General features: G+C 45.0%; 2 protein-coding genes across 3 annotated transcripts in view; one reads left to right on the top strand and one right to left on the bottom strand.

Annotated features, from left to right (window-relative positions):
- NUFIP1 (nuclear FMR1 interacting protein 1) overlaps positions 1 to 19,634 on the bottom strand; it is an 85,761-nt gene extending 66,127 nt beyond the window's left edge. The window contains exons 1-5 of the mRNA XM_029602907.1: positions 19,269 to 19,634; positions 17,885 to 17,979; positions 9,966 to 10,070; positions 9,133 to 9,195; positions 8,315 to 8,391 (exon numbers count right to left, since the gene is read on the bottom strand). Coding sequence (XP_029458767.1) covers positions 8,315 to 8,391; positions 9,133 to 9,195; positions 9,966 to 10,070; positions 17,885 to 17,979; positions 19,269 to 19,524 — 596 coding nt within the window. The 5' untranslated portion in view covers positions 19,525 to 19,634. The remainder of the gene's footprint in view (positions 1 to 8,314; positions 8,392 to 9,132; positions 9,196 to 9,965; positions 10,071 to 17,884; positions 17,980 to 19,268) is intronic.
- A 117-nt stretch (positions 19,635 to 19,751) lies between these two features.
- GPALPP1 (GPALPP motifs containing 1) overlaps positions 19,752 to 27,894 on the top strand; it is a 95,669-nt gene continuing 87,526 nt past the window's right edge. The window contains exon 1 of one of the 2 annotated variants that reach the window (XM_029602909.1): positions 19,752 to 19,994. In XM_029602909.1, coding sequence (XP_029458769.1) covers positions 19,922 to 19,994 — 73 coding nt within the window. In that variant the 5' untranslated portion in view covers positions 19,752 to 19,921. The remainder of the gene's footprint in view (positions 19,995 to 27,894) is intronic. The other variant, XM_029602908.1, reaches the window with a different exon arrangement.

Genomic DNA, 27,894 nt, shown 5'->3' with positions numbered 1-27,894 from the left:
ATTAAGCAAATATCTGAGTTACCACTCAGTAGAAATGTCATGAAAGACAGAATAATGAGACTGAACACAAACATACAGCATCAATTAAAAAGAGACTTAAATAATTGTAAATATTTTTCGATCTCTCTTGATGAAACTACTGATGTCACATCAAATGATCAGTTGGCCATTATTGGTCAATATTCTGATGATCTCACAATGAGAGAAGAGTTGATAAAGTTAGAATCTGTGCCAATAAGTACATCAGGAAGCAAAGTATGTAAGGTTGTTATACAAATATTCTGTGACCTAAGCATTGATATCTCTAAAGTTGTGTCAGTGACGACAGATGGGGCACCCAACATGGTGGGGAAAAAAGTGGGATTTGTAAAATTGTTTATGGAAGCTATTGGACATCCACTTGTGCCTTTTCATTCTATTATCCATCAGGAGGAGTCATGTGCCAAGGCAGGATTCACCGTATTAAATGACAATGTCAGTTGTAACAAAAATAGTGAATTTAATAGCTGCGCGACCCCTTCACAAGTGAGAATTTTCTGCACTTTTACTGGAAGTTGATTCAACATACAGTGGACTGCTGATGGTCAATAATGTGAGATGGCTGAGCCGAGGAAAAGTTCTGGAGCGGTTTGTGGAGTGCTTAGCAGAAATTAAGGTATTTCTTGAGGATAAGGATCTGGGAAACTTTCCTCAGCTCAATGATCGTAAGTGGGTCAACGCACTGATGTTTTTTTACAGGATCTCTCTGTTCATATTAATGAACTGAACTTAAAGTTACAAGGTTTTGGCAAAAGTATTGACGTTATGTTTGGATACATAAAAGCTTTTGAAAGTAAACAAATTTTTCAAGCGAGATGTAGAAACTAAAACTTATAAGTATTTTCCTCAAGTAATAAAGTATTTTGAGAAGGACAGCGCAACTGTACAAAATGAAATGGAGCTCTTGCATATAAAGTCCCAGCATATTTTAAACTCATTACTTGACCGGTTCGGTGAAAGATTTAATCAATTTAGAAGCCTCGAACAGACAATGAAAATAATTAAGTATCCGGATGTAGTAGTCTACAGTAGTTTGGAATTAAATGGTTTCCAATGGATGCAAATTGATGATTTGGAGATGCAACTTGCAGAATTTCAAGACAGCATCTGGGCTCAGGTGTTTGTCGACTTGAGGTCAAAGCTTGAGAATCTGGAAAGGATTCGCTTGGAGAATGAAGAGGAGTGCCACTACGAACAGGAAATTTGGAGTGCTTGGTACCGACTACCGAACACTTTTAGCACTCTGAAAAATCTAGCGATAGTTTTACTCACAATTTTTCCCTCTACGTACTTTTGTGAGACCTTATTCTCAGCGTTAAATAATATTAAAACCAATAAAAGAAACCGACTGACTGATGAAGTTTGTAACGTTTGCTTGGGCTTGAAGTGTACGAAATACCAATATTTAGCCAATGAAATTCAGCAACAAAAAAGTCACTAAGCAGGTAAGGTAAAGAATTATTTGTTTTTGCTTTATTAATAAATACAGTACATATATTAAAATTATAACTGTTATTAATTAGAGCTACAAATATCACAAAATTATGGATTTTTCTAGAAGTGACACACCGCCCGAGTTATGCTCGGTTTTTTTACGAATTTTGACACACTGAGCTCAAAAGGTTGCCCATCACTGTATTAGATCATTAAAAAATGTGGAAGGAAAACCAAATGACTACAAGTGTGATTTAATAGCAAGATGAAAGAAGCAATTAAAGCCAAAAGGATAGAATTCAAAAAAAATTAGGAAAATAAGGAACAGTATGAGCACTGGCAAGTTAGATGTAAAAAAGTAATTAAGCAGGCTAAAAAGAAGCTTGCCATAGAGGTCAAAACAAGTAATTCACATTTTTTCAAGTAGATTTGAAGCAAAAGGCCTGCAAGGAAGTCAGCTGGGCCGCTAGATGACCGAGGGGTAAAAGAGGTGGTCAGGGAGGACAAGAAAATAGTGGAAAATCTAAATGAATTTTTTGCTTCTGTCTTTACTGAGGAGGAGGTTGGGGGCCATATACTGGAAATATTTTTTGATGGTGATGACTCTGAGTGACGAGATGGAATCACTGAGAAACTGGAGGACGTAAAAACTCAGATTGACAGACTAAATAATAACAAATCATCGGGACAGGATGGTATTCACCCCAAAGGTCTGAAGGAACTAAAAAATGAAACTGCAGACCTATTTCTGATGATTTGCATTTAAAACAGCCACAGTACCAGAAAACTGGAGAATGGCCAATGAGACATCAATTTTTAAAAAGGGCTCCAGGGTTGATCCGGAGAACTATAGAGCGGTGAGCCTGACTTCAGTGCCGGGCAAAATGATTGAAGCTATTCTTAAAAACAAAATGACATTTAGACAGACATGATTTAATAGGGGAGAGTGTCAGTTTTTGGAAAGGGAAGTCTTGCCATGCCAATTTGAAAATGTAAATAAACATGCAGATTAAGGTTAGCCAGTTGATACAGTGTATCTGGATTTTCAGAAGGCAAATGACAAATTCCCTCATGAGACTCTTAAGGAAAATGGAAGGTCATGGGATCAGAGGCAATGTCTTATTGTGGATTGGTAAATGGATAAAAAAATTAAAAAAAAGACAGGAAACAGAGTCAGACTAATAGCTTTTCAAATAGAGAAAGGTCATTAATGGAGTGTCCCCGGGATCTGAACTGGGACTTGTGCTATTTAGCATATTTATAAATGATCTGGAGAAAGGAATGATGTGCGAGGTATCCAAATTTGCAGACGACACAAAATTGTTTCGAGAGGTTAATTCAGCAGCAGATTGTGAAAAACTGCAGAAGGAGACACTAGGAGACTGGGCTTCTAAATGGCAGATGCAATTTAATGTGGACAATTGCAGAGTAATGCATATAGGGAAAAATAATCCCAACTACAGATACACAATGTTGAGTTCCATGTTAACAGTCATCACCCAGAAAAAGAACACTGTAGTCGATGTGAACAATATCTTGATGTTTTCAGCTCAATGTGCAGTGGTGGTCAAAAAGGCAAACAGAATGTTAGGAATTGTTTTAAAAGGAATAGAGAGCAAAACAGTGAATATCATTATGCCTTTGTATAGATCCATGGTGCAACCATCCCTTGAGTACTGTGTGCAGTTCTGATTGCCCCATCTCAAAGAGAGACATAGTGGACATAGAAAAGGGACAGAGGTGGAAAATGATAAAAGGGACAGAAACGTTTCCTTACAGAGAAAGGCTAAATAGATTTGGGCTCTTTAGCTTGGAAAGAGATGACCAAGGGGGAGATGAGATTGAAATGTATAAATGAGTTGGGTGAATCGGGTAACTAGAGTATGATTGTTTACCCTTTTAAACAACACTAGGGCTAGGGGGACACTCTATGAAACAATCAACTGACAAATTTAAAACAAATCGTAGGAAGTATTTTTTCATTCTGTGCACAATCAAGCTATGGAATCTTGCAGCCTGGATTGGCCACTGTTGGAAACAGGATGCTGGGACTGATGGATTTCCAGTTTGACCCAGTATGGCAGCTTCTTATATTGTCAGAGGATGTGGTCAAGGCAACTACCATAGTGGAAGTTCAAAAAAGGATTGGACAAGTTCCTGAAGGAAAAGTCCATAAATAGTCATTAGACAGGTAGACTTGGGAAAGCCAGCTGTTATCCCTAGGAGTAAGATACCAGAAACAGATCAACACTTGGGGATCTGATGGGTACTTGAGAACTGGTCTGGCCACTGTCGGAGACAGGATGCTGGGCCCAATGAACCTTGGTCTGACCCAGAATGGTACTTCTTACATTCTTAAGTTACATTAAAAAAAATCTGGAGCCTCATACCCTTCCAAGTAATTCAGCTGAGTTTTATGCTCAATAAATAGTTACACTCTCACTGGCCTTAGCATTTTTGCAAACAGCAGCCATTGTTACCAGACATCCCATCTCCCTGGTGGGGAGCAGAAGCAAACAAGCAGTCAGCCCTCTGGGCTGACAGTTGCGAGGGGGAGAAAGCAGAAGAGTTGTAGCCTTGCAAATGCCTGAAACCCTCAGAATCCTCTGCAGGGATTCAGGCATGTGCAATTCTTTACCTGCTGCAAGAAAATCCTGAGACAAACCAAAGTCCCTGAGAATTGTACCTCTGAACACAAACATAGATAAAAGCTGGTGGCTAATGGACCCAAACAAGCAAACATTCCTATCAGAAGAGTGCAATTGTGATGGAGATATCACATTGTTAGCCCCACGTGAGCTAGAGAGAGGATGCAAGACTGGAGCAGAAGAGAAACCTCCAGAGCAGAGGAAATGGAGGAGGGAGAAACTACAACTCCCAACATACCTTGTGACTCAGAGATGAAGGGAGCTTTGGAGAATGGGATCTCAGGAAGTTGGGCCAGCCAAGGTCCCAGTCTCATGATCACAGGTGGGGTAATATAAGAGAGGAAAGAAGCGTGGTTTCCTCCCTTAGTGGGATCACAAATGAGAAGCTGGAGGGGAGTATGTAACCAGCTTGAACCTGAAAGATTTCCAGAAGGGGAGGCTACACTTCGTAGCCCATGAAAGATTTGCTTGATTAAAGAGCAGTAATCAGGGTAAAACATCTGACTCACAAAGGATTTCCCACCAGTGATGAGGAGATAAGACAACCAGGTAGCCAAGGTAGCCAAGTAAGCCCGTGGTGTGCTGTTTCGTTCATGTGCTGTTTCATTCAGCCCCACTTGCTGATGGAAATCTGCTCTCACCTCCAGTGGTGGTTGCAGGAGGCTTATCTGTGCAAGGGAGTTCCTTGTCACAACAGATGCGAGTCTCCAGGGCTGGGGAGCTCACTGTCAGGAGCCGTCAAGCCCAGGGACTTTGGAACATCAATCGCTTGGAAGCCCAGGAGGTCCAGTTGGCCTGCTTACAGTTCAGCCACAGGCTACTGGGTCAAGCGGTCCGCGTGATGACGGATAACGCAACGACAGTGGCCTACATCAATCGCCAGGGAGGAACCAAGAGACTGCAAGTGTCTGTCACCCGCTGCCTGTTGGATGAACTCCGGATCCTCTTGTCCCGGATCCTGTTCTTGGTAGGCACACTACTGGGCACCTACAAAACTCCAACTGAAGTCAATTATAAATCCCTCCTCTGGTTCCCAGGAGGCTCCCCTAGCGGGGCTCAAACCCACAGTCACTTTCTGGCTGGGAACTGAAGCTCCCCCAGTGAGCCACCAGCTCCAGCCAGCTACCGCTGAGCTTGGCTTCCTGCCTGAGTCTCAACCCTTAGATTTCAGTCCTCTTCCTTGTATGCCACAAGTCCCGGTCAAACAATGTCCCCAAACCAGGCCAGCAAGGAATTTAAAGTCCGTCCCTGCTGGCCTCTCTGCCACCTCCCTCGTATCTCTGGCCTCTACCATTTTCCCCAGAGATATCTCCGCCCACTTGGCAGTTCCTGAAATAGTTCACTAGCAAAAACTCTTCCAAACCAATGGCAGTCTCTGGATTCCCAGGTTCACTTTCCCTGGCACCAAGGTTGCAGTCCTCCTGCTTTCGGTCTCCCCTGCGTGTGCAGCTTCCTGGGAATGGAGTCCTTCCGAAAGACAGGTATATCAGTCCGGGATCCAACCTCTTCAGTCCCCAGAAAGAGACAAACTGCTCTGGGTGAGGCTCGGTTTTATAGGGTGGAGGCTCCTCCCCTAGTGGCCAGGGATTGGTTCCTGGGGCTCCACCCTTTTCCTTCCACAACTGTCTCTCTTGTCTCTTTATTACTGGGGAAGGAACCTGTGTGGCTCCCTAGTTCCCTGTCTCTTGCTTTTTCCCTTCCCTCTTACATTTCTTCCCTGGGGTTTTTAGTTCCTGGGGGATTTAACCTACTTCCCTGGGCTGGCATAGTGACCCCATTACAGTGTCACAGGAGATAGACTAACTTATGGCCTGGGTGGAAGGACTTCTACAGATGATCTCAGTCACTCACGTTGCAGGAAAAGACAATGTAAGAGCAGACTTTCTCAGCAGGGACAGTCTGGACCCAAGAGAATGGGTGCTCTCTGCCAAGGAGTTTCAGCTGATAGTGGTTTGCTGGGGCCTTCTGTTCCTAGACCTGCTGGTAACTTCTCTCCTCAACTCTTCAGTTGTAGCAGAGATCCCCCTGGGCATAGATGCTCTCGTACAGGTCTGGCCGGAAGACAGGTTGTTTTATGCCTTTCCTCTTTGGCCCTTGTTGGGCAGGATAATTCACAAGATCGAAGGCCACAGGGGCCTGGTACTCCTGGTGGCACCGGACTGGCCCAGACATCCATGGTATGCAGATCTGCGAAGGCTCCTGATGGAGACCCCCTTTCATCTTCCGAGGCACATGGATCTGTTGCAGCAGGGACCAGTTCTCCTTGAGGATCCAACTCTGTTCTCTCTTACGATTTGGCCCTTGAGAGGACTCGCCTGTTGAAGTGTGGATATTCTTCTGCGGCGATTGCCACCTTACTCTGTACTTGAAAGTTCTCCACTTCTTTAACCTTTGTGTGGTTTGGAGAGTGTTTGAGGGCTTATGCGAGGAGCGTGATATTCTTCTTTGTTTAGTTAAGATCCCGCTCATTCTGGACTTTTTGCAGGATGGGATGAATAAAGGATTGGCCCTTAATTCCTCCAAGGTACAGGTTACAGCTTTTGCCTGTTTCAGAGGACCGTTGAATGGCAATTCCTTATCATCTCATCCTGATGTGGCCCATTTTTTTGAAGGGATCGAAACATCTTCGGCTTCCCTTGAGGTTACCGGTTCCATTGTGGAGTCTTAATTTGGTACTGGATTTTTTGGCGGACCATACCTTCTGGCTGCTGCGTGGCCTTTCCTTGCGGTTATTAACCATGAAAACGGAGTTCCTGGTGGCTATATGTTCTGCGTGTCAAATTTCCGAGCAGCAGGCCTTATCTTGCCGGGAGCCATTCCTTCGGGTGACTCCAGGGGCATTACAGCTGTGTACTGTTCCATCCTTCTTGCCTTCGATGCTCTTGGAATTTCATTTGAATCAGTCCATTTCCTTGTCATTCCTGGATAAGGGCAGGGATGCAGAGGAGTATAGACTCTTGTGTCCCTTGGATGTCAAGAGACTTGTGAGGTATCTGGAAGTTTCTGAACCTTTCTGAAAGACGGATCGCCTGTTTAGTCCTTCATGGCTTAAGGAAGCACGGCGAACCAGCTTTGCAGGCTACAAAAGCTCGCTGGATTAAGGATGTGGTCATGGCCATGTATGTGGATGCCAATAAGCCATTGCCTACTCAGGTTAGGGCTCATTCCAGTCGGGCTCAAGCAGTGTCACAGGCGGAAGTTAGATTGTTGTCTCCCATTGATATATGCCGAACTGTGACGTGGTCCTCCTTACATACTTTTTCCAAGTTGTATCGTCTGGATGTGCAGGCCCGGGAGGATGTGGCCTGCGCACGTTAATGAAGCATGACGAGATCGTGACAATCTGAGCTGGGAAGAGAAATGTGTCAATCTCTTAAAGAGTTTACTTACATGATCGTGTTTGCTACTGATGAAGCTCCACTGCGAAACACCGGCCGTTGTTGAGCCTAGAATTCCTTCAACACGATACAAGTTTTATTTGCAAAGAAAATTTCAAAAAATTAACTCATCTACAGGCATGTGATGTAGTGGTCTGGGCAGCCCGATTCTGAAGGGCACGCCGACAGGCATAGTGATGCGTGATTATAAAAACTATTCAAGGTTCAGCGTAAGATTATAGATGAGCTCATACTGAACATTAATTTGGATTATAAGTAAACAAGATTATTTCTTTTGGCGTTTCCTGGGTCTATTTTGTGTGGAAATTCCTAGCTCTTTGATTCAACAATTTTATGATACCATTTCTTGATGTTTTGGCTGTAGTTTCACTTGTATGTAGGATTTATGAGTCACAGACAGCCTCTTCTGTGCAGAGACGGTAAGAGCAGAAGAGAAGGAGGGCAGACAGGCAATGAACAGGAATGCACTGGCACATCAGATTAAAAAAAAAACAAAAACCAACCCCAAACCAAAATCAGAACTGTAAATGCATCAACAATAGAGATTTATCAGCCCAGCACAATTTCCAAAGCAGTGCATCGTGCTAAAGTATTTCATTTTTGACAAACTGGTCTGAAAGCTCTTTGGCAGTTATTATGGGGCTATCACAGACATTTTTGTTCTTGATGGGAGTTAAGGGAAATCATACAGATGACAAGACTCATCTTCAGCTCGCTTTCCTACAGAGCTGGATTCACTGCTAACGAGAGGTTGCCAACTCACACATACACGGATTCCAAAAGAAACACACTCACTTTCTTCTCGCTTCCCTCCACTTTGCAATTTCTTCTGGAGTGTCCAGTTTTATCCTCTTTGCACCCGGACCATGCATCTAGCAGAATAAGATTTGTGTCATTGATGATTCTGTCACAATCATGCAGATTTCTTCCATTCCTCTGCCCCGAAGGACTTTACTGTTTCCATTCTCCTTACAATCTAGCTCAGGTCTTTAATGATGGGCTCTTCTGGAAACTTATGCCCCCCCCCCCCCCCCATTCCCCCTGTTGTACAATTTTACTAGGTCCCTGTCAACAGAGAGCTTGTACATAAAATACCTACACTGTAAAACAAGACATAGGTGACTGCTGTAATCTGTTGATAAATCTGGTTCCTCTGGACGTCTTCTTATCAAAACATTTTATATACAATCTTATTGGGACAGATCGAGTCATGCTTTTCGCAGAGATGCTTCCATCACAGAAGAAAGCCAGAACCTGAAGCAAGTCACCAGCGAAAAGGATAGATTTTGTGAAGAGTAAAGAGCTCTTCCGTAATCTTTAAGGTGGAGAAAAAGTATGGCAAATTGTCTGTGTGGGTGGCACGCTCTCTTTATACAAACTCACCAATTGCTGCAAGAAAGTAAAAGCAGCAGAGAAATACTAAGAGTCACCTTTCTTTTCACATAATATATTCCTGTTTCTAACACACTGGTGTTACTTAATATTAGTGTAAGGATGTCAGGAGGCTGGAATTTTTTTTTTTTTTAATAGCTTCCCTCCCCCTTATTTATAGCAACTGCCCTAAGGAGGATATGGGGAGGAAGGGGTCTGGAAGCAGGTAGGCAGGCACTCACGTTTTGCCAGTGAATCTGAACCAGTTTCTGCTGTGCACTATAGCTGCAACCCTCTACTTTGCACTGTGAAAGTGGGGGAAAAAAAATTAAGACGTTATTACCTGCTCACACCAACATTTTCTAATTGCTCTAAAGGCAAAGAAAAACATATGAAGTTATGTTAGAAACAGTTCTAAATACCCATCCCAGAGGGGCTGCATTTTGTGGAAGGGGTATCATTTATTGAGCTCAATTCATAACAAATACCCAGAAAGAAGATCTAGTGAACCTAAAATGTCAGCTTTTCAAATGGTATATAATTCAACAGATTATTTTCTTTGGAATTTATCACTGGTATGAAAGGATATGGCACTGCAGAGGAAGCCTCCTACAGATAGGAGCAGTAACCTGTTCCTGGAAGAAGCTCCTGCTGCTCTCTATGCTGAGCCCAACAACTAGTGATATCCCTGACAAAGTCAGCCCCATGGCATTCTCCAAATATTTATCAGGACACACGTGGCATGAAGTCCCCAGACTCCACAGTACAGATAATCTCCCTTCCACAGCAGAATGTCAACAAGTCTGCAGTCACAAAAAGCACCTAAACATGATAATCTTGAAATGAAAAACTTTAGACATGGAGCAAAATAAAATACATATCAAATTAAAAACAGTTGCAGAATTTTTGGCACATCTAATGAATTCTGCCACTTTTTTTTTTTTTTTGCATGGCTGTACCATGGATCTCCCCATAAATATGCCAAGAGGATATCTCTTGTCTCACAACTCTGGAATTTAAGCACCTCACTACCTCACTTACTAATTTTCCCAGCTAGAACAAAATGCTATCTTACCTTCACATGCTGTACGATATGCTCCTCATACTTGCCCTGATTTTTAAAGCCACGGTCGCAGGTGTCACAGTAATGGGTATAAACTGGTTCTTTTCTCGTTTTGTTCTGTGAGAAAGAGTAAAAACATGATGAATTGCAATGTGTGTGTAATCCAGAGTTCAAATCCCACTGCCCCTCCTTGTGACCTTGGGCAAGTTACGTTACCCTCCATTGCCTCAGGTACAAAAACTTACGCCCAGATGTACTAAGCCGTGATGTTTTCCTTCAGAAGGGGGTCCCACTATCGTGTGGGAATGTTGCCGCATTAGTGGGGCCCCTTCCCCAAAAAACGCATCAAGGCTTAGTGCATCTGGGTATTTGGAGGGGGGGGGGGAAGTGTTCCCAGTTACCGTTATGGCGGCCCCCAACCTCACATGACTTCCATCACCTTAAAGGGCTGCTGGCCCAAAAAAAAAAAAATTTTGCTACAAACAAGGAGGTTGATCAGGGATCAGTGCTGACCCCGTCTCAACCCAGGGCCACCAGTTGAGGAGGCCCCAACATCCCCAAAATGTGAAACAAATACATGCAGAGACAGTCCCAGCCACCCTTCCTCCTTGCACATAATAAATGTGGCCCCAGTCCCCAATATCAATACCCCCCCCCCACCGAAGTCCCAACATTCCAACTCCTCAGCCCCCAGCCCCCCCCCCCCCAAAGCCCCCCACAAACCCCAGCACCCTGGCCCCTGTCCAGTACCCCTCTGTAGCTTAAATTAGATCCTGCATCATGTCTGGGTGCACCATCTAAAATGGCACCGAACTGACCCTGTCTCAGCCACGTGAGGGATCGAACCCAGGCCATGTGGGATCCAATTTAAGGTACAGGGGGTTCTGCACCTTTTTTTTTTTGTGGGAGTTGGGTGTTTGGCTGCTGGAACTTGGGGAGTGAGAGTTATTAGTATCGGGGACCAGGGCCACATTTTATTGTATGCAAGGGGGAAGGGAGGCCGGGGCCACCTCAACTAGCGGTCCCGGGTTGAGACGGGGGGTCTGGCCTGACCCCATACAATTTCCCTGTTTGGCTCCAACTTTTTTTTTTTTTAAGAACATAAGATATGCCACAATGGGGCAGACCATCGGTTCATCAAGCCCACTATCCTGTTTCCATCAGTGGCCAATCCAAGTCACAAATACCTGGCAAGTATCCAAACATAAAAAAAAAAATCACAAACTACCACTGCTTGCTTTAAATGAGCTACTTGCTAACTTCATACAGTGCCCCAGTCCTTCTATTATCCGAGAGCATAAATAACAGATTTACATTAACTTGTTCAAGTCCTTTCATGGTCTTGTAGATCTATCATATCCCCCCCTCCCCCTCAGTTATCTCTTCTTCAAACCGAACCCTAACTTCTTTAGCTTTTCTTCATAGGGAAGGTGTTCCATGCCCCCCATTTTGGTTGCCCTTCTCTGCATGTTCTCCAGTGCAACTATATCTTTTTTCAGATGCAATGACTAGAACTGCACACAGTATGCAAGATGCAGTCTCACCATGAAGCGATAGAGGCATTATGATATTGTGTAACTACAGCAAGGGTTATTTTTCCCTACATGCATCACTTTGCACTTGGCCATGTTAAATTTCATCTGCCATTTGGAAGCCCAATCTTCCAGTCTCACAAGATCCTCCTGCAATTCATCACAATCCACTTGAGATTTATCTACTCTGCATAATTTCATGTCATCCGCAAATTTGATCATCTCATTCGTCGTACCCCTGTCCAGATCATTTATATATTAAAAAGCACCGGTCCAAGTACAGATCCCTGAGGAACTCCATTGTTTATCTTTTTCCACTGTGAAATCAGAAACATTTAATCCTACTGTTTCCTGTCTTTTAACCAGATTGCAATCCACAAAAGGACATCACTTCCTATCCCATTACTTTTTAGTTTTCTTTGAAGCCTCTCAAGCAAGACTTTGTCAAACGCCTTCTGAAAATCCAAATACACCACATCAACTGGTTCATCTTTGTCCACATGTTTATTCACACCTTCAAAAAAATGTGGGAGATTTGTGAAGCAAGACTTCCCTTGGGTAAATCTATGCTGGCTGTGTCCCATCAAACCACGTCTATTTAAATGTTTTGTGATTTTATCCTTTATAACAGTTTCCACGATTTTTACCAGCACTGAAGTCAGGCTCACCGGTATAGTTTCCTGGATCACTCCTGCATCCCTTTTTAAATACCAGGGTTACATTGGCCATCTTCCAATCTTCAGGTACAATGGGTGATTTTAATGATAGGTTACAAATTATTTAAAATAGTTCTGAAATTTCATTTTTTAGTTCTTTCAGAACCCTGGGGTGTACACCATCCGGTCCAGATGATTTACTATTCAGTTTGTCGATCAGGCCTACCACATCTTCTAGGTTCACCGTGATTTGGTTCAGTTCATCTGAATCATCACCCATGAAAACCTTCTCCGGATGGGTATCCTCATCAGTGAACACTGAAGCAAAGAAATTGTTTAATCTTTCAGCGATGGCCTTATCTTCTGTAAGTGCCCCTTTAACCCCTCGATCATCTAACAGCCCAACCGACTCCTTCGCAGGCTTTCTGGTTTGGATATATTTTTTAAAGTTTTTATTGTGAGTTTTTGCCTTTACGGCCAACTTCTTTTCAAAATTCCTTTCTTAGCCTGTCTTATCAGTGTCTTACATTTAACTTGCCAATGTTTATGCTTAATCCTGTTTTCTTCTGATGGATCCTTCTTCCAATTTTTTAATGAAGATCTTTTGGCTAAAATAGCCTCTTTTACCTCTCCCTTTAACCATGACGGTAATCGTTTTCCCTTCCTTCCACCTGGACTGCACTTCTAGGATTTTTTTTTTTTTTTTTAAACAATGTCCATGACTGTTGTACAATTTTTACCTTTGTAGCTGTACCTTTCAGTATTTTTTTTTTTAACTGTTTTTCTCATTTTAGCAGTTTCCCTTTTGAAAGTTTAGTGCTGGAGTCATGGATTTACTTACTGCCCCCCACCCCCCCTTCCAGTCATTAATTCAAATTTGATCATATTATGATCACTATTGCCAAGCGGCCCCATCACCATTACCTCTCTCACCAAATCCTGCACTCCACTGAGAATTAGATCTAAAATTGCTCCCTCTCTTGTCGATTCGTGAACCAATTGCTCCATAAAAAGGAAAATTAGTTTACCTGATAATTTTCGTTCCTGTAATACCACGGATCGGTCCAACTCCTGGGTTTTGCCCCCCCCCCCCCCCCCCCAGCAGATGGAGACAGAGAGGTTTTCAAAACAAAACTCCGCCTTATATAGGATTTTGCCACCTAGAGTCCGGCAGTATTACTCAATGTCAAAGCAGAATGGCTCTCAAAAAAACACCATAACTATGTACAATAACTCTTCAACAACAAGAAAAAGAAATAACCGGTTCACTTAACCCTCCTAGGAACTGAACCTGTAGAACCACTTGAGGACAGTCAATCCAATTTCTGCAGATCTGAAAACAAATCAAATCAATAACTGAGTGGACTTTCCCTTACTTCCATGCGTTCCCCAGGCGGGACTCTGGACTTATCTGTGGTACTACAGGAACAAAAATTATCAGTTAAGAAACTAATTTTCCTTTCCCTGTACGTACCTGGATCAGTCTAGACTCCTGGGATGTAACAGAACTTTCTTACCTGGGATGGGATCTGGAGAGGCCCGCTCTAAGCACTGCTTCTCCAAAGCCTCCTTCACCCGGTGCCTGAACATCCAGTCTGTAGTGTCTGGCAAAGTATGCAAAGACTTCCAAGTCGCCGCCCTGCAGATCTCCTGCGGTGAGACTATTTGACACTCCGCCCAAGAAGCCGCCTGCAAACGGGTAGAATGAGCCCAAAGACCAAACGGTACAGGCTTACCACGCAGCAAATATGCCGAGCCTATAGCCTCTTTCAACCAGCACAGAAATCGTAGCTTTAGATGCCATATTTCCTCGTTTCAGACCAGCCCACGGTGCAATGACGTTTAAATAACGTAAACCAGGATTGGAGCATTTTAAATCCCAGGGCGAGGATAAAAAGCTGAGGAATACAAATGGATTTGGGTAGCGCCGCGAGAGGGTGATCAGATCAGACGCGAGACAATTGACAGAATGGAAAAGATGGAGAGTTAGAAACCATTCTTGAGAAGACCGACATATAACAATTGTAACAACATCCCCTGAAGAACATCCCCTGAAGAAAAATCTTTGGATTCGAAACGAGGCCTCGTAGGGTACAACAAGCCGGGACCGAAGTCTGTTCATGGTGAAAGCGGAGAATAATAATATTGCGTAGAGCAGTAGGATATGGTGAAATTCATGGAAGTTCGAGCAATTTGCTGAAATTATAAATAAGTGCAAATTCATGATAAGCTGGCCATATGTAGTAGTGATATAAACAATAAAAAGTCTTTTTGCCAAGCATAGTAGATTTGCAACTTAAATATTATTTTTAATGATTGATTCAACATCGATATATTTTTAAAGGATGTGGCACGCTGAAAAAAGAAAAAAATAGATTCGAAAAATGACACAGGACAAGGTTGGAGGTTGGTGGAGGAGGTTGGTTAATGATTATAATAATATAGCACATTACAATGCAGTAATGGCATAATATCTGTGAATGAAACCTCCCTACTCCATCTTTAAAAATTTGTTTTCACAAAATAAGTGTTGAATTTTGCATTATGGATAATAGCTATTAGAATCATTTTGATAAAAAGAATTGACACATTAGTGTGGTACTGGATTACAACAAAATTGAAGATATTTAAGGGAATAAAAACAAGAATGGAGGGGATATAGTTGAGAATATTATATAGTGGAGATTCCCTCCTAGAATTGCAGTGTGTGCGTGGTTCATAGGTGTCTTACATCCAGGTCATGGCATCATAAAACACACTCTTTGAAGCTGTCATGCAATTCTTCACTACTCTTTTTTTTCAAGTTTCCCTTAACATCCATGCACGGGGGGGGGGGGGGGGGGGGGGGGGGGGCGGGGAGGGGGGGGCACAGAACATCTGCTAGCAGAGGAGCACATAACCCCTTGGTCCTAAGTCCATCTGGCTACAAGCTAGGAAACTGAGTATTCTATCACTCTCCTGATCCTTCCTTTCATCATCAAGCAACCTATCAGTACATGATTAGTTGGTTGCCCCACCCAGCCAATTCCTTGCATTTTCCACCTGGACACAGAAGAGAGCCCCTGGTTAATGCATAATAACATTTCTGCTAGCTTGGAACATTTGTCCTGTAGTCTAGATTCTAATCAAAAAGAGCTGATCCTCTCGCTATGCTGAAGCAAACACAATTCAAATGACTGAAACCATTTCAGAACTATCTCATAGCCTTTTTTGTTGAAAAACAATGTTTCTTGCATTGAGCTACCAATAAAAAAAAGCATAAGCTAAATACAGAATAAATACATAATTCAAAATCTATGGTGTCAAATGCTTAACTTAGATCTAGAAATGCCATCGTCAAGCCCAGATCCTTGTCTAAACTCAGTCATAGTTCCAAGCCTACTCAAAGTTTATGAGCTTGAAATGCATCCTACAGGGGCACATTGCAATATACTTTTAGAAGGGGTGGGAAAGAAGAGAAACTGCTGTTTAATGAAAAACGTACTCTCTGAACTTCAAGGCCTAAGCACCAAGAAAACAGCTGCTCCTTGTCTGGTAGAGCTGTGAACTCCTCTCCACTCCAAACCCTGACAGATCCCATGGGACCCCATCAAGCACTCCCATGGTTCCTTCCTAATAGCTGTGATACGAAAGTGACCCAGCAACCAGAAGCATATAAAAGGAATGCCCCAAACTCTCAGAAGAAAAACATTATACTCCCACAGGAAGCATTTCAAGCTGTGCTAACTTTCAGGCCGATTCAGTAAAGTCCGTGGGAGAGCGGATGAACGCCTGCTCTCCCGGCGCGCGCACAGGCCACTCGTCTGTGCACGCGATTCTCTATTTAAATGAGGCCCGGCGGTAGAAACGGGCAAAAGGAGGCGTTAGGGACACTAGCGCGTCCCCAGCGCCTCCTTTTAGCCCGGAGCGGCGGCTGTCAGCAGGTTTGACAGCTGACGCTCAATTTTGCTGGCATTGGTTCTCGAGCCCGCTGACAGCCACGGGCTCGAAAACCGGAAGCCAGCAAAATTGAACATCCGGTTTTCGACCCGACAGCCACCGGCCATTTTAAATTTTTTCTTCTTTTTTTTTTTTACCCTTCAGGACCTCCAACTTAATATCACCATGATATTAAGTCGGAGGGTGCACAGAAAAGCAGTTTTTACTGCTTTTCTGTGCACTTTCCCGGTGCCGGCAGAAACTAGCGCCTACCTTTGGGTAGGCGCTAATTTCTTAAAGTAAAATGTGCGGCTTGGCTACACATTTTACTTTCTGTATCGCGCAGGAATACCTAATAGGGCCATCAACATGCATTTGCATGTTGAGGGCGCTATTAGGTTCCGCGGGTTGGACGCACGTTTTCCGCCCCTTACTGAATAAGGGGTAAGGGAAAATGTGCGTCCAAGGGCAGTACAGTGCGCTCCGACGGAGCGCACTGTACTGTATCGGCCCATTTCTGAGTTAATGCAGAATCCTAGAAAGCTGCCCTTTGGCCTGTTTGTGCTTTTTTTAAATGTCAAGTTAAGCTCACTGCTCAGGTCTCATGGAGTTTGCTAGTTGTTTCATGCTTTGAAATATAATAATGTTCTCCATTCTGTAGCTGAAGTTAGTATCCCACACTAACTAGAACTAGTACAAACCAGAGCTTGTGTACTAACTGTAAAACATAGAAAAGACTTCATGAAGGCATAAAATTATTATACATAAGGGACAGAATCTACTAAAAATAGATATAATAGAGCTTTTACTGGTCAGAATATGAGCTTTGCCTTATATGGAAATATATCATGCTGTTGGTAAGACCACCCCAGAGTGCTAAAATCCAGTTAATTACTGTATACTAATAAATGAGCTCCTGTTTAATGAATAACTGAAATGATATATGTCTGAATTTCCTGATTTCTTCAGATTAGCATATAGCTTTACTTTCACCTTGCATGCAAGTAAAACACAAAATAAAAAAAAATATTACCAAAATAACCAGGTGTGATTATTGCCTGATAAACACCTGTCAGGGGATTGGCAGAGCTCCGCTGAGCTTCCCCGGATTTTTTGGGGTTCCACATTAGCAAAGCTGTCAGTCTTCAAATGAACGCTCAGAATTTTTCTCAAGAACAGTTTTAGCAAGACTATGTGACATGTCCTTCTAACCTACATGGACCCCCCTTCACTTTTAAAGAGAAAATGGAAATAAACCCCAAGTGGAGTGTGCAAGCAGTTATTTTATGCCTATGATACTTTTATAAAGGACTGGAAAAGTGCTTTGTAACCCAGCCCCTTGACAATATGAAAATTCCCCATATACCCTTCTGTACAATAAGGCATCAAAATATCCAATGCTGCACCTAGGGTTGGAAAAATCCTGAGAGCCAGATAACCCTGGGTGTCTAAAATTCAAAAAAAGCAACAAATAAAACTAAAGGAAATGAAGTTATGCCTACAAAACAGCCTGGAATAAAACAAAACATTTCTTGTACAACATAAGCTCAAACTCTTTCTTACTGGATTTTTCAGTCATCTTGGCTGATATTTCAGTGATGCTGTTGAGCACTGGTAAAGCTGCCTCTTTAACTACTTTGTGCCTCATAACCCCATGCACTAAAAAGATTTCAGTAAATTGCCAGATAAATTACCAAGATAGGTTTCTCTTTCTTCCTACTCAGTTTTTTTTTTTCATAGAAAGTGGGGAGGGGAGGGAGGAACAAAAAAAAGCTAAGAAGGTCTTTGCAGACTACAGTGCTTCAGCACCGATGTACAATTCTACCTTTGGTTTCTTGCATCCACCTCGTCTACCATTTGAAAACCTGCATGCAGCTGCTGTTTTGGCTGGTTCTTCTGCAGCAGAATGGTTCAGTCCACCTAAATAAAAATTAAAAAAAAAAAGAGCACAATTACAGAGAAATTATTGCTTGAAAAAAAATCTTATGACATTCTATACCAGTACTATTTCTGTGTCTGTCCATCAGCCAGATACTTCAACTGCTTTTTTTCACACTACTGGAGAATCCTGTTATAACATAACCCAAAAATTCAGAAAATTGTTAAATGGCACGGATTGGTTGGCAGGGATCAGCCCATTTACGATCCTCGTAATTGATGTTTCTTGCCTTCTTTAAAAGTGAGAATCACAAAAGCTCATGGGTCAAATATTACGTGAGGCTAATCAATAGCATCTCTTCTAGCTCCATCACAAGTTACTGAGTAAATAATCTGAACTTGTTTGTTGACTCTTATTTCTACATGCTTTTTTCTATAACAAGAAAAACAGCCCTGCATAAATTGTGCATGGCAAGCTCAAGAAGAATAACTTAAAACATTTACTCAACTGTCCCATCTGCTCCAAATGTATTTCTAAAATGCAGCAAGTTGTGCCACTTTTTCAACTAAGACGTTCCCTCTCTTCACTTGCTTGAAGTATCTCAATTAAACAGCACTGGGCAGACTGGATTGACCATTATGGTCTTTACCTGTACTTGTTTACTGTTACTATGCAACTATTTGGAAGCTAAATAACAAAAGCAAAAGAGAAAAAACCTAGGGAAAACTTTGCCATTTTCACTTGACAAACCAAGAAAGTGAAGATGTGTTAGAAACAAAAACAACAGAATTCAATAAAGCACGGGACAGGCAAAAAGAATCCTCAATTGTGAAGGGAAAACAGAGATCGTGTGGGGTCCACGATATTACCAGGAAAGAAAATGGGCAGATTGGACACGCCTTACAGTCCTCTACTGTCATATCCTCTGCTTCTATATTTAATAGAGCATAAGATCCTCCTACAGAAACAAGGAACATCGATTTCACCTCCTTCGATGAAACGACTCTGCATTAAGAAAGTGATGACAATATGCAATACTTTGCTAACACTATCAAGGAAGTCAAAATAGCTTTCGGCAAATAAAAACAGATCAGTTTCACTATGCAAAAAATGCGAGGACCTAGACGATGGCTATATTATACATCATTGACTACGCCGCCTCCCCCCCCAATATGGTAGTGTGGACTACAATGTTCATCACAATCCAAATAAGTTTGAGTTGGAGGGTGTGGAGAGTGTTATTTTGATTGTACGAAACAAACATCATTCAGAACCGCAAGAGCTTAGCTGGGACTGTGGATCCAGCCCGTGTCCGCAGCGCCCCTCCTACCTGGCGACGGCTGGGACGGAAAAGCTGTACTAAGCCCACCCTGCTTTGGAAGGCACCGCTGCGTTACTGCGCCGGGCCAGCCGGTCCAAGCTAGGGGAGACCCGATGATACCCTCCAGGGGCCCGGGTGGGGGTGGCAGCGCCGCCGAAAACCAAGCATTAGCTAATTCCGGGGGCGGCCCAGTGAACACCGGAGGCCTCAGCAGCGGCCATCGCGGAGCGAAAGCTGGAGGCGGAAAGCGCCCAGCCGGATCCATGAACCAAAACGGAGCGTTGACAGCAGCTGGAACCGGACTCGGGATATCCGTGAGGGTTACAAACACATGGTAGAACAGCGGGGGCGCTTAACTTCTACGTCACTTCCGAAACGTACGTAGCGGGAAGGTGCAGCTACCAATCCCGACGTTACTTGAAGGAGAGCGTTCAGTTGAGCCGTTTCTAACTACTGGACTCCGAGGCTGGCTCAGTGCCTGCTTACGGAGAATCGCAGTTTGACGGAATGACGTAATTCTTCCAGCGCCGAAAGAAGGGGGCGGGGCTGATGGGTAGTGTGGTGGTGTTTTGCTATTGCTTCCTTTAGTGTCAGCGAACAGCAGATAACGTTAATTATCGGCTGGATCTCCACATACATATACGGGAACACGTAGTGAGATCATGTCCCGAGACCTGATGGGGCCTGCGTTGCCCCCGGGCTTCAAGAATGCAAGTGGGGAGGAGTTGCTGGACGGTGAGACGCTACACCGCAATTCAAGGTTCTTTTATGTGAATAGAGGAGGGGACGTTGGATAGCTTAAGGAAACCTGTGTTTGTAGGGTTGCTGTTGTGCTTTAGATTTGGAAGCTTTTGCAGTAGGGCGTGATATGTTATTCGAGTAGTATCAATGGCAGTTGTAATTAAGTAATAACCCCTGAAGGGGCATGTGCCATCTATAATTGGGAGCATCTTCTCTTTTTTAAATCATGACAGCAGAAAATGAGTATATGGCCTATCTAGTTTGCCCATCCGCCCAACTAATTTAGCTTTACAATTCTCATTACTCCCTCAGAGATCCCTTGTATTTATCAATTGCTTCCTTGCATTCAGATACACTTTTTTGTTTCCACAGGTAGACCATTCCTAAGATTCTCCTGAGTCTACTTCCTTTCAATCTCTTCTCATGACCCCTTGTTCTAGAGCAGGGGTGGGCAGTTCCGGTCCTCGAGGGCCACAAACCAGTCTGGTTTTCAGGATATCCCTAATGAATATGCATGAGAGAAATTTGCATGCACTCTGCCTCAGTTGTATGCAAATCTATGTCATGCATATTCATTAGGATATCCTAAAACCTCGACAGGTTTGTGGCCCTCGAGGACTGGAATTGCCCACCCCTGTTCTAGAGCCTCCTTTCTATTGAAAGAGGCTAGCCTCCTGTGCATGGAAACTTTAGAGATATTTAAATGTCTCTCGTATCTCCCCTATCTCGCCTTTTCTCTAAGGCAGCAGTTCTCAACCAGTGTATCACCACACTTCCCAGGCACCCGCTGACCCAGCTGCTCCCCTTGCCCCAGCAAAATACGGTAGGAACTCATCCTCCACACGGGCTTAAAATGCTGATAGCCCAGGTGGAACGCTGCAGGAGAGCTGGAGTCAGCGGCACCAGCATGGTCTCTTCTTCCCACCCCCCCTGCAGCCCAGAAGAGGTAGTGGTATGCAGTGGCCACGCGTGCAGGAAGAAGAGACCATGCTAGTGCGGGCAGTATTAGTCCAAGAGAAGCATGGCCTGAAGAAGAGCAGTGTGGAGCGGAGCAAAAGAGGAGCAATGTCAGCCCCAGCAGCAGATGGGAGTCCTTTCTCAAGGCCACGAGGGCTGGAAGTGGAGGAGGCTGCTGCTTCCGCTAAGGCAGGAAATGGAGGCTGCTGCTGTAGCTAGTTCGGGGGGGGGGGGAGAGAGAGAGTGAGTGAGCAAGCATATGTGTTTGACATCGTGTGTGTGTGTGAGGGACAGCCTGTATGTGTAAGTGTGTGATTGAAAACCTGTTTATGTGAGAGTATGTTTGTGTGAGAAATCAGGTATATGATCACACACTTACATACATGCTGTCTTTCACACACATAGACTCTCATTCACACACTTACACACATGCTCTTTCTTTCTCTCACTTACACAAATTCTCTGTCACATACTCACATGCTCTCTCATGTACACCGGCTCTCAATCACACACAGACGCACATGTTTCTCTCTCTCTTACTTATACACCCAGGCTCTTAATCTAGATAGGCCATATACTCATTTTCTGCTGTCATGTTTCTATATGTGCAATGTGTTTGCTGCACAAAGCAGATCCCAGCTATCCGGGCCCTGTATACTGTCCATTGATTCCTATATTCTGTGATTCATGCTGTAGCTAGGAAGAAGAGGCATTCATGTTTACAATGTTCTCAAAAAGGAGCTCCTACATGTTTAAGAACCACTGCTGGTATCTCTTGTTGCTGTGAGGTGCTAAGAGCATCAGGATCTGAGCATTAGGCAGTGGTGACTTTTCCATGACACCTGTTGGGGAAACACCTACCATGACATACTGGTTGGAAAATACTGGAATAGGACACAGATAACTGCCACAAATAGAAATGGAATTTAGGTAGACTTGAATCAATTTTCAGAAGACTGTTCCCAAGGAGCTAGCAAACCTAGAAGTAAACAAAGCAATTTGACCAGATGGGTTGTATTAAAGGAACTTAGGGAAATTCTGGCAGTTTCACTGTCTTATTTTTTTAAACAAGGCATTTAACATGGTTCCACATAGGCAGCTTATAAACAAACTTAGTATCCTAGGTATGAGCCTTAAAATGTTCGACTGGGTTAGAAACCAGTTGAGTGGCAGGCAACAAAGGATAGTGGTGAAAGGAGTTCAAGTTGAGGGGAAAGGGGGTTACTATTGGTGAGCCACAGAGATCCGCCCTTGGTCTGGTTCTCTTCAACTTTATCGTTGGTGATATTGCAGAAGGGCTACCAGGAAAGATTTGCCTTTTTACAAATTATACCAACATTTGCAACAGGAAAACACTCTGGAAGTTGTGAAAAAATAAGAGGAGGGATGTTATGAAGCTTGAGAAATGGTCTAGAGCACGGGTGGCCAACTCCAGTCCTTGAGAGCCACAAACAGGCCAGGATATCAACAATCTATGTACATGATAGACTTGCATGCACTGCCTTCATTGTATGCAAATCTATCTCATGCATATTAGTTGTGGTTCTTAAGAACTGGAGCTGGCTTCTCCTGATCTAGAGTTTGACAGCTAAAATTACATTCTAAAAAATGCAGGATAATGCATTTGGGTTGCAAAAATCTAAAGGAATGTTACAGTATAGCAGGTGAATTTCTGTGCACAAAACAAGAGCGAAACCTGGAAATTATTATACCTGATGATCTTGATCCAAAAAGGTTGACAATGCAGTGGCTAAAGCAATGAAAATGCATGAGTAGGCAGAGTGAGAAATAACCAGCCAGAAAAGGCGATAATGCCTCTGTATAAGTACCTGGTGAGATCCCATTTGGAGTACTTTGTACAATTCTGATAACTGTACCTTCAACAAGATATAAACTAAATAGAGTCATTGGAGAGGGCACCTACTAGAATGGTCAGTGATCTTGATGATTAAGTATATGGAGACAGATATAAAGATCTAAATGTATACCCTGGAAGAAAGGCAGGAGAGGGAAGATGTGATAGAGATGTGCACTTATTCCTTGAATGTATTTAAACAAGAGGCAGGCCTCTTTTATCAGAAAGGAGGCTCTGGAATGAGGGAGTCATAGGATGAGTGTAAAAGGTGGTAAGCTAAGGAGTAATATAAGGAAATATTCCTTTACAGAAAGGGTAGTGAACAGCCTTCCTCCGGAAATTGTAGAGACAAGGGCAGTATCATAATTCAAGAAAGCATGGGATGAGCACAGATGATCTCTGAGTCAGAGGAAGAGACTAAAACATGCAGAGTTCTGCATTTGGATTGCAAACATCTAAGGGAACGGTACAGTATAGGGGGTGAAATTCTTCTAAGCATGAAACAAGAGCAGGATCTGTGGATGATTGTATCTGATGGCCAAACAGGTGGATAGTGCAATGGCAAAAGCCAGGAAGATGCTTGGGTGCATAAGGAAAGGAATGGTCAGCATTAAAAAGGAGGCCATATTGTTCCTGTATAGGTCCCTGGTGAGACCTCATTTAGAATACTGTGTATAGCTCTGGAGACTGCATCTTCAAAAGTATATAAACCTAATTTCCTGAACATACCCAGATCAGTCCAGACAAGTGGGTTTATTCATCCCTACCAGCAGATGGAGGCAGATGACCAAACTTTGGGCACTGCATCATATCCGAGAGTGCCATCTGCAGTCTCTCAGTATTTCTCTGCCTCCAGCAGATAGTAGAGGTGTTTACCTGCAGTCTCGACTGATCTGGTGTTTGGAAGATTTCTACTCCCCGAGGTGCCAGGTTCCTGTTGAGGGCCATCCCTCGGGTTGAGCTGGGCAAACAGGGGGTTGGATACCCCTAGCAGGTTTTAGCCTGCGACCCCGGGATCACTGACAGCCAGGGGGCTGGTTCCCTCAGTGGGACCTGAAGTCCTCCTTCGCCTGCCCCTTGAGATTCAGGGAATTATCCCCTTTTAGGGCTCTCTTTCTTTCCTATGCTTTCTAGCTGCTGGGGTTCCTTTAACAAAAAAAAAGAATGACAGGGAAATCTAGGAGGGTCAGCAACAGCGGCAGCTCAGATTGAGTGTCTGGGCTGCCTGTCAGGGGCCTGCTCAGAGGGATCGTAGAGGGTCGGCCCCGGAGGATCTGAGCGATGTGTGGAGGGGGGGGGAGGATCAGTCTTTGCTGCCTCGGGAGGTAGCCTCCAGTTGGGGGAAAGTGCCTCTTGATTTGTGTGCTTAGTGGCAGTGATCGCATGCGTTTCCTGCGGCGACAGTGCTTGTTGTTCACACCAGTGGGAACTTCGTGGCAGTACGCCCTCTAGTTCCTGCTCCACAACAGCTGCGTGGTGTGTGCCTGCCACTCCCCCCCCAAATTCAGCAACTGGAGGTTCCCTGTACATACCCGGATCAGTCCAGACACCTGGGTTTTGCCTCCACCCCAGCAGATGGAGACAGAGCAAGACCTGTCGGGCTCAGCCATATATAGCAGGGTGCCCCCCCACAGCCTCTCAGTCTTACTCTGTCTCCAGCAGATGGTGCAGAAGCCACAGCCTCTGGGATCCCTACGGGATAAAGTTTTTCTTTGTCAGTGTTAGTTAGTTAGGGTCCTGAGAGGGTTTTTGTGTTCTTTGGTGTGTAAAAAAAAAAAAAAAAGCAAAAAACAGAGATTTTTGTTAGAAGTCAGTCCCTCGTCGTGGGAGCCTCCCAGGGGGGTGGAAGGTTCTGAGGGGACCATTCCCCCCTGGTAGAGGCCGCTGCTAAGGGTCGAGGACCCGGCCGTCTTCTGGTTAGCAGCGAGGGGTTGACACCGGGGAGCCCGGTTCACTCACCCCTACTGGAGCAGAGGCCCAGTACCAGGGACAGCGACGGCAAGTGAAAAAAAAAAAAAAAAGAGTTTGGAGTTTTATTTTTGCTAGAGATGTGAATCGGAACCAGAATCGGTTCGGATTTCAGTTCCGATTCACATCTCTATAGATGTGAATCGGAACCAGAATCGGTTCGGATTTCAGTTCCGATTCACATCTCTATAGATGTGAATCGGAACCAGAATCGGTTCGGATTTCAGTTCCGATTCACATCTCTATAGATGTGAATCGGAACCAGAATCGGTTCGGATTTCAGTTCCGATTCACATCTCTAATTTTTGCCTGCGTTACGACTCTCCGCTCCTTCGTCGCGGGTCTTCTCGGGCTGTGTTTGTGTGTTTTGTTTTTTTTTTCGGCCGTGCGGACGGACGGGATGCCCTGGGGGTCTTCGTGCCGCGCGACGGGGTCTGTTCGGATTGCGTGCCGGGCGGTGAGGGGCAGTCTGATTCTGGTCGGGGGAGCCGGGATCGGAGGCCACGCTAGGTCGGCCGCCGCGGGCAATGCAGACCCATTCCTGCTCAGCAGCGGCCATCTTAGATAAGTTTCGGGAGACCACGCGGTCAGCTATGGGGGAGGCCCCAATGCCTCCCGCGCTTTCTCCTCAGCAGCGGCCGTCCCGGGTGGGGGGCTGCCTCTCCTCTCCAAGAGGATAGCCTGGGGGAAGAGTCCTCTGCGTCGGAGTCCTCTTTTTCCTCTGACTTGGTGCTGCTGCTGCATAAGGTCCTGAAGCATAAAGTCCTTAAATGGAAGGCAGGCAAGAAGTTGACTTCTGGGGGGCTGGGGCCGCAGTCGAAGTCCCGGAAGCGGCGAGCATGGGATAGGCCCCGGAAGGCCGCGGACCCGCCCAAAGTCAAGCGGCCGTTGCGGTTCGCCCCTCGGGAGACTGACACGGACTCATCATCTCAGGATGAAGTGGATCCGCCCGTGAGACCCCTGGGGGGCCGATGAGGCAGATGGTGAGGAGCCGGCTCTGCCTGGGACAGGAAAAGTCCCTCCAGTGGTGGAAGGGGACGACCCGAAGGTGGTCCGTCTCTTTAAGAAGGATGAGTTGGCTCCGTTCATCCCAGCCATTCTGCAGGAGCTCGGCTTGGATGCTCCGCCGGCCGGGGGCCAAAATGGATCCAGTTTTGTTGGGCCTCAGAGGACCAGTGGTAGCTTTTCCTTTCCACTTCTCGGCGTTGGACCTGCTGTTCCGGGAATGGGACACTCCGGATTTGGGTCTGAAGGTTAGCAAGGCCATGGATAGGCTGTATCCTCTTCCAGAGGATGCTTTGGAGCTTCTTCGCCTCCCTCGAGTGGATGCAGCGGTGTCTGCTGTAACTAAGAGGTCAACGATTCCAGTCACGGGGGTTACGGCCTTTAAGGATGTTCAGGATAGGAAACTGGAGCTCCAGCTTAAGAAAGTGTTTGAGGTCTTTGCGTTGGGGGTCCATGCAGCGATTTGTAGTAATTTCGCTTTGCGGGCAGGCCTGCGCTGGGCTCAGCAGTTACAGTCTAATGTCGATCTCTCAGAAGAAGAAGCCACTCAGGCGAATCGTTTGGAGGCAGTGATTGCTTACAGTGCGGATGCGCTGCATGACCTCTTGCGTGCATCGGCCAGATCTATGGTCTCTGTGGTGTCCGCGCGCCATCTCCTTTTGGCTTTGGAATTGGGCGGCGGATGGTTCTTCCAAAGCTCACCTTGGCTCCCTTCCGTTCAAAGGGAAATTGTTGTTTGGCAAACAGTTGGATGATCTGATGCTATCTCGGAGAAAACAAGGCATTCAAGCTGCCTGAGGACAGGCCTCGACCTCGGAGCTCCTTTTCCAACAGGTCCCGGTTCCGGGATAACAGGAAGTCTCGCCCGGCAAGGTCTTCCGGGTCTAAGTACCGTTCCAGTTTGTCTAGGCAACCGTCTTGGCCTCAGTTCTTTTGTGGCAGACGATTCGGGAAACAAGGTGGCCCTCCATTGGGAACGGGGGCTAAGTCTTCCCAATGAAATTCGTGCGGTCCATTCCTCTTTGCAGGTTCCTCACCAGATGCCAAACGTGGGGGCCAGATTGGCTCTCTTTGTCGAGGAATGGACCAAAATCACGTCAGACCAGTGGGTCCTCACTGTGATAAGTCAAGGTTACGCTTTAGATTTTGTACGGATTCCTACAGACAAGTTCATCGTTTCGCCTTGCAAGCACCGGGAAAAGCGAGTGGCGGTGCAGGGCACCCTACAGCGCCTGCAGGACTTGGGAGCGATAGTTCCCGTACCTCCCAAACAACAACGCAAAGGGCGATACTCCATTTACTTCATAGTCCCCAAAAAGGAGGGGACTTTCAGACCAATCTTAGACTTGAAGAGGGTCAACAGGTGTCTTCGGATTCCGCGCTTCAAAATGGAGACTATTTGGTCGGTTGTCGTATCAGTTCGACCAGGCGAATTCTTGGCCTCTCTGGATCTCACGGAAGCATATCTCCATATAGGCATTCAGCCGTTTTACCAGAGGTTCCTCAGGTTCTGCATCCTGGGCAGGTACTATCAATTCAGAGCTCTCCCTTTCAGACTCGCTACCGCTCCTCGCACGTTCACCAAGGTGATGGTGGTGGTGGCAGCGCATCTCCGGAGGGAGGGTTTCCTGGTGCACTCCTACTTGGACGATTGGTTGATTCGGGCGAAGTCTGAGCTGCAGTGTCGGACGGCGATCAACAGAATCCTTCAGCTTCTACGCTCTCTCGGATGGGTGGTCAATCTGGCCAAGAGTCGTTTGACTCCTTCTCAGTCCTTGGAGTTTCTGGGAGCGCTGTTCGACACAAGGCAGGGGAAGGTGTTTCTCACCAAGGAACAAGTGGCCAAGCTGCAGAGTCAGGTGAGGCACCTATTGGCCCTACAGTTGCCGCTGGTATGGGACTACCTGAAGGTCTTGGGCTCCATGGCGTCCACGCTAGCTTTGGTTCCTTGGGCGTTTGCTCATCTGCGTCCTTTGCAATCAGCATTGCTGTCCCGCTGGAAGCCGGCATCCGAACAATTTCATCTACTGTCTCCACTCACGGTCCAGGCGCGGGACAGTCTCCACTGGTGGCTGATATCGGATCATCTCACGTGTGGAGTGTCTCTGA

This window comes from Rhinatrema bivittatum, chromosome 5, assembly GCF_901001135.1.
Source record: "Rhinatrema bivittatum chromosome 5, aRhiBiv1.1, whole genome shotgun sequence".
Classification (NCBI taxonomy): Eukaryota; Metazoa; Chordata; class Amphibia; order Gymnophiona; family Rhinatrematidae; genus Rhinatrema; species Rhinatrema bivittatum.
The sequence above is the reverse complement of the archived record's forward strand: the minus strand, read 5'-3'. Positions and strand labels throughout refer to the sequence as shown.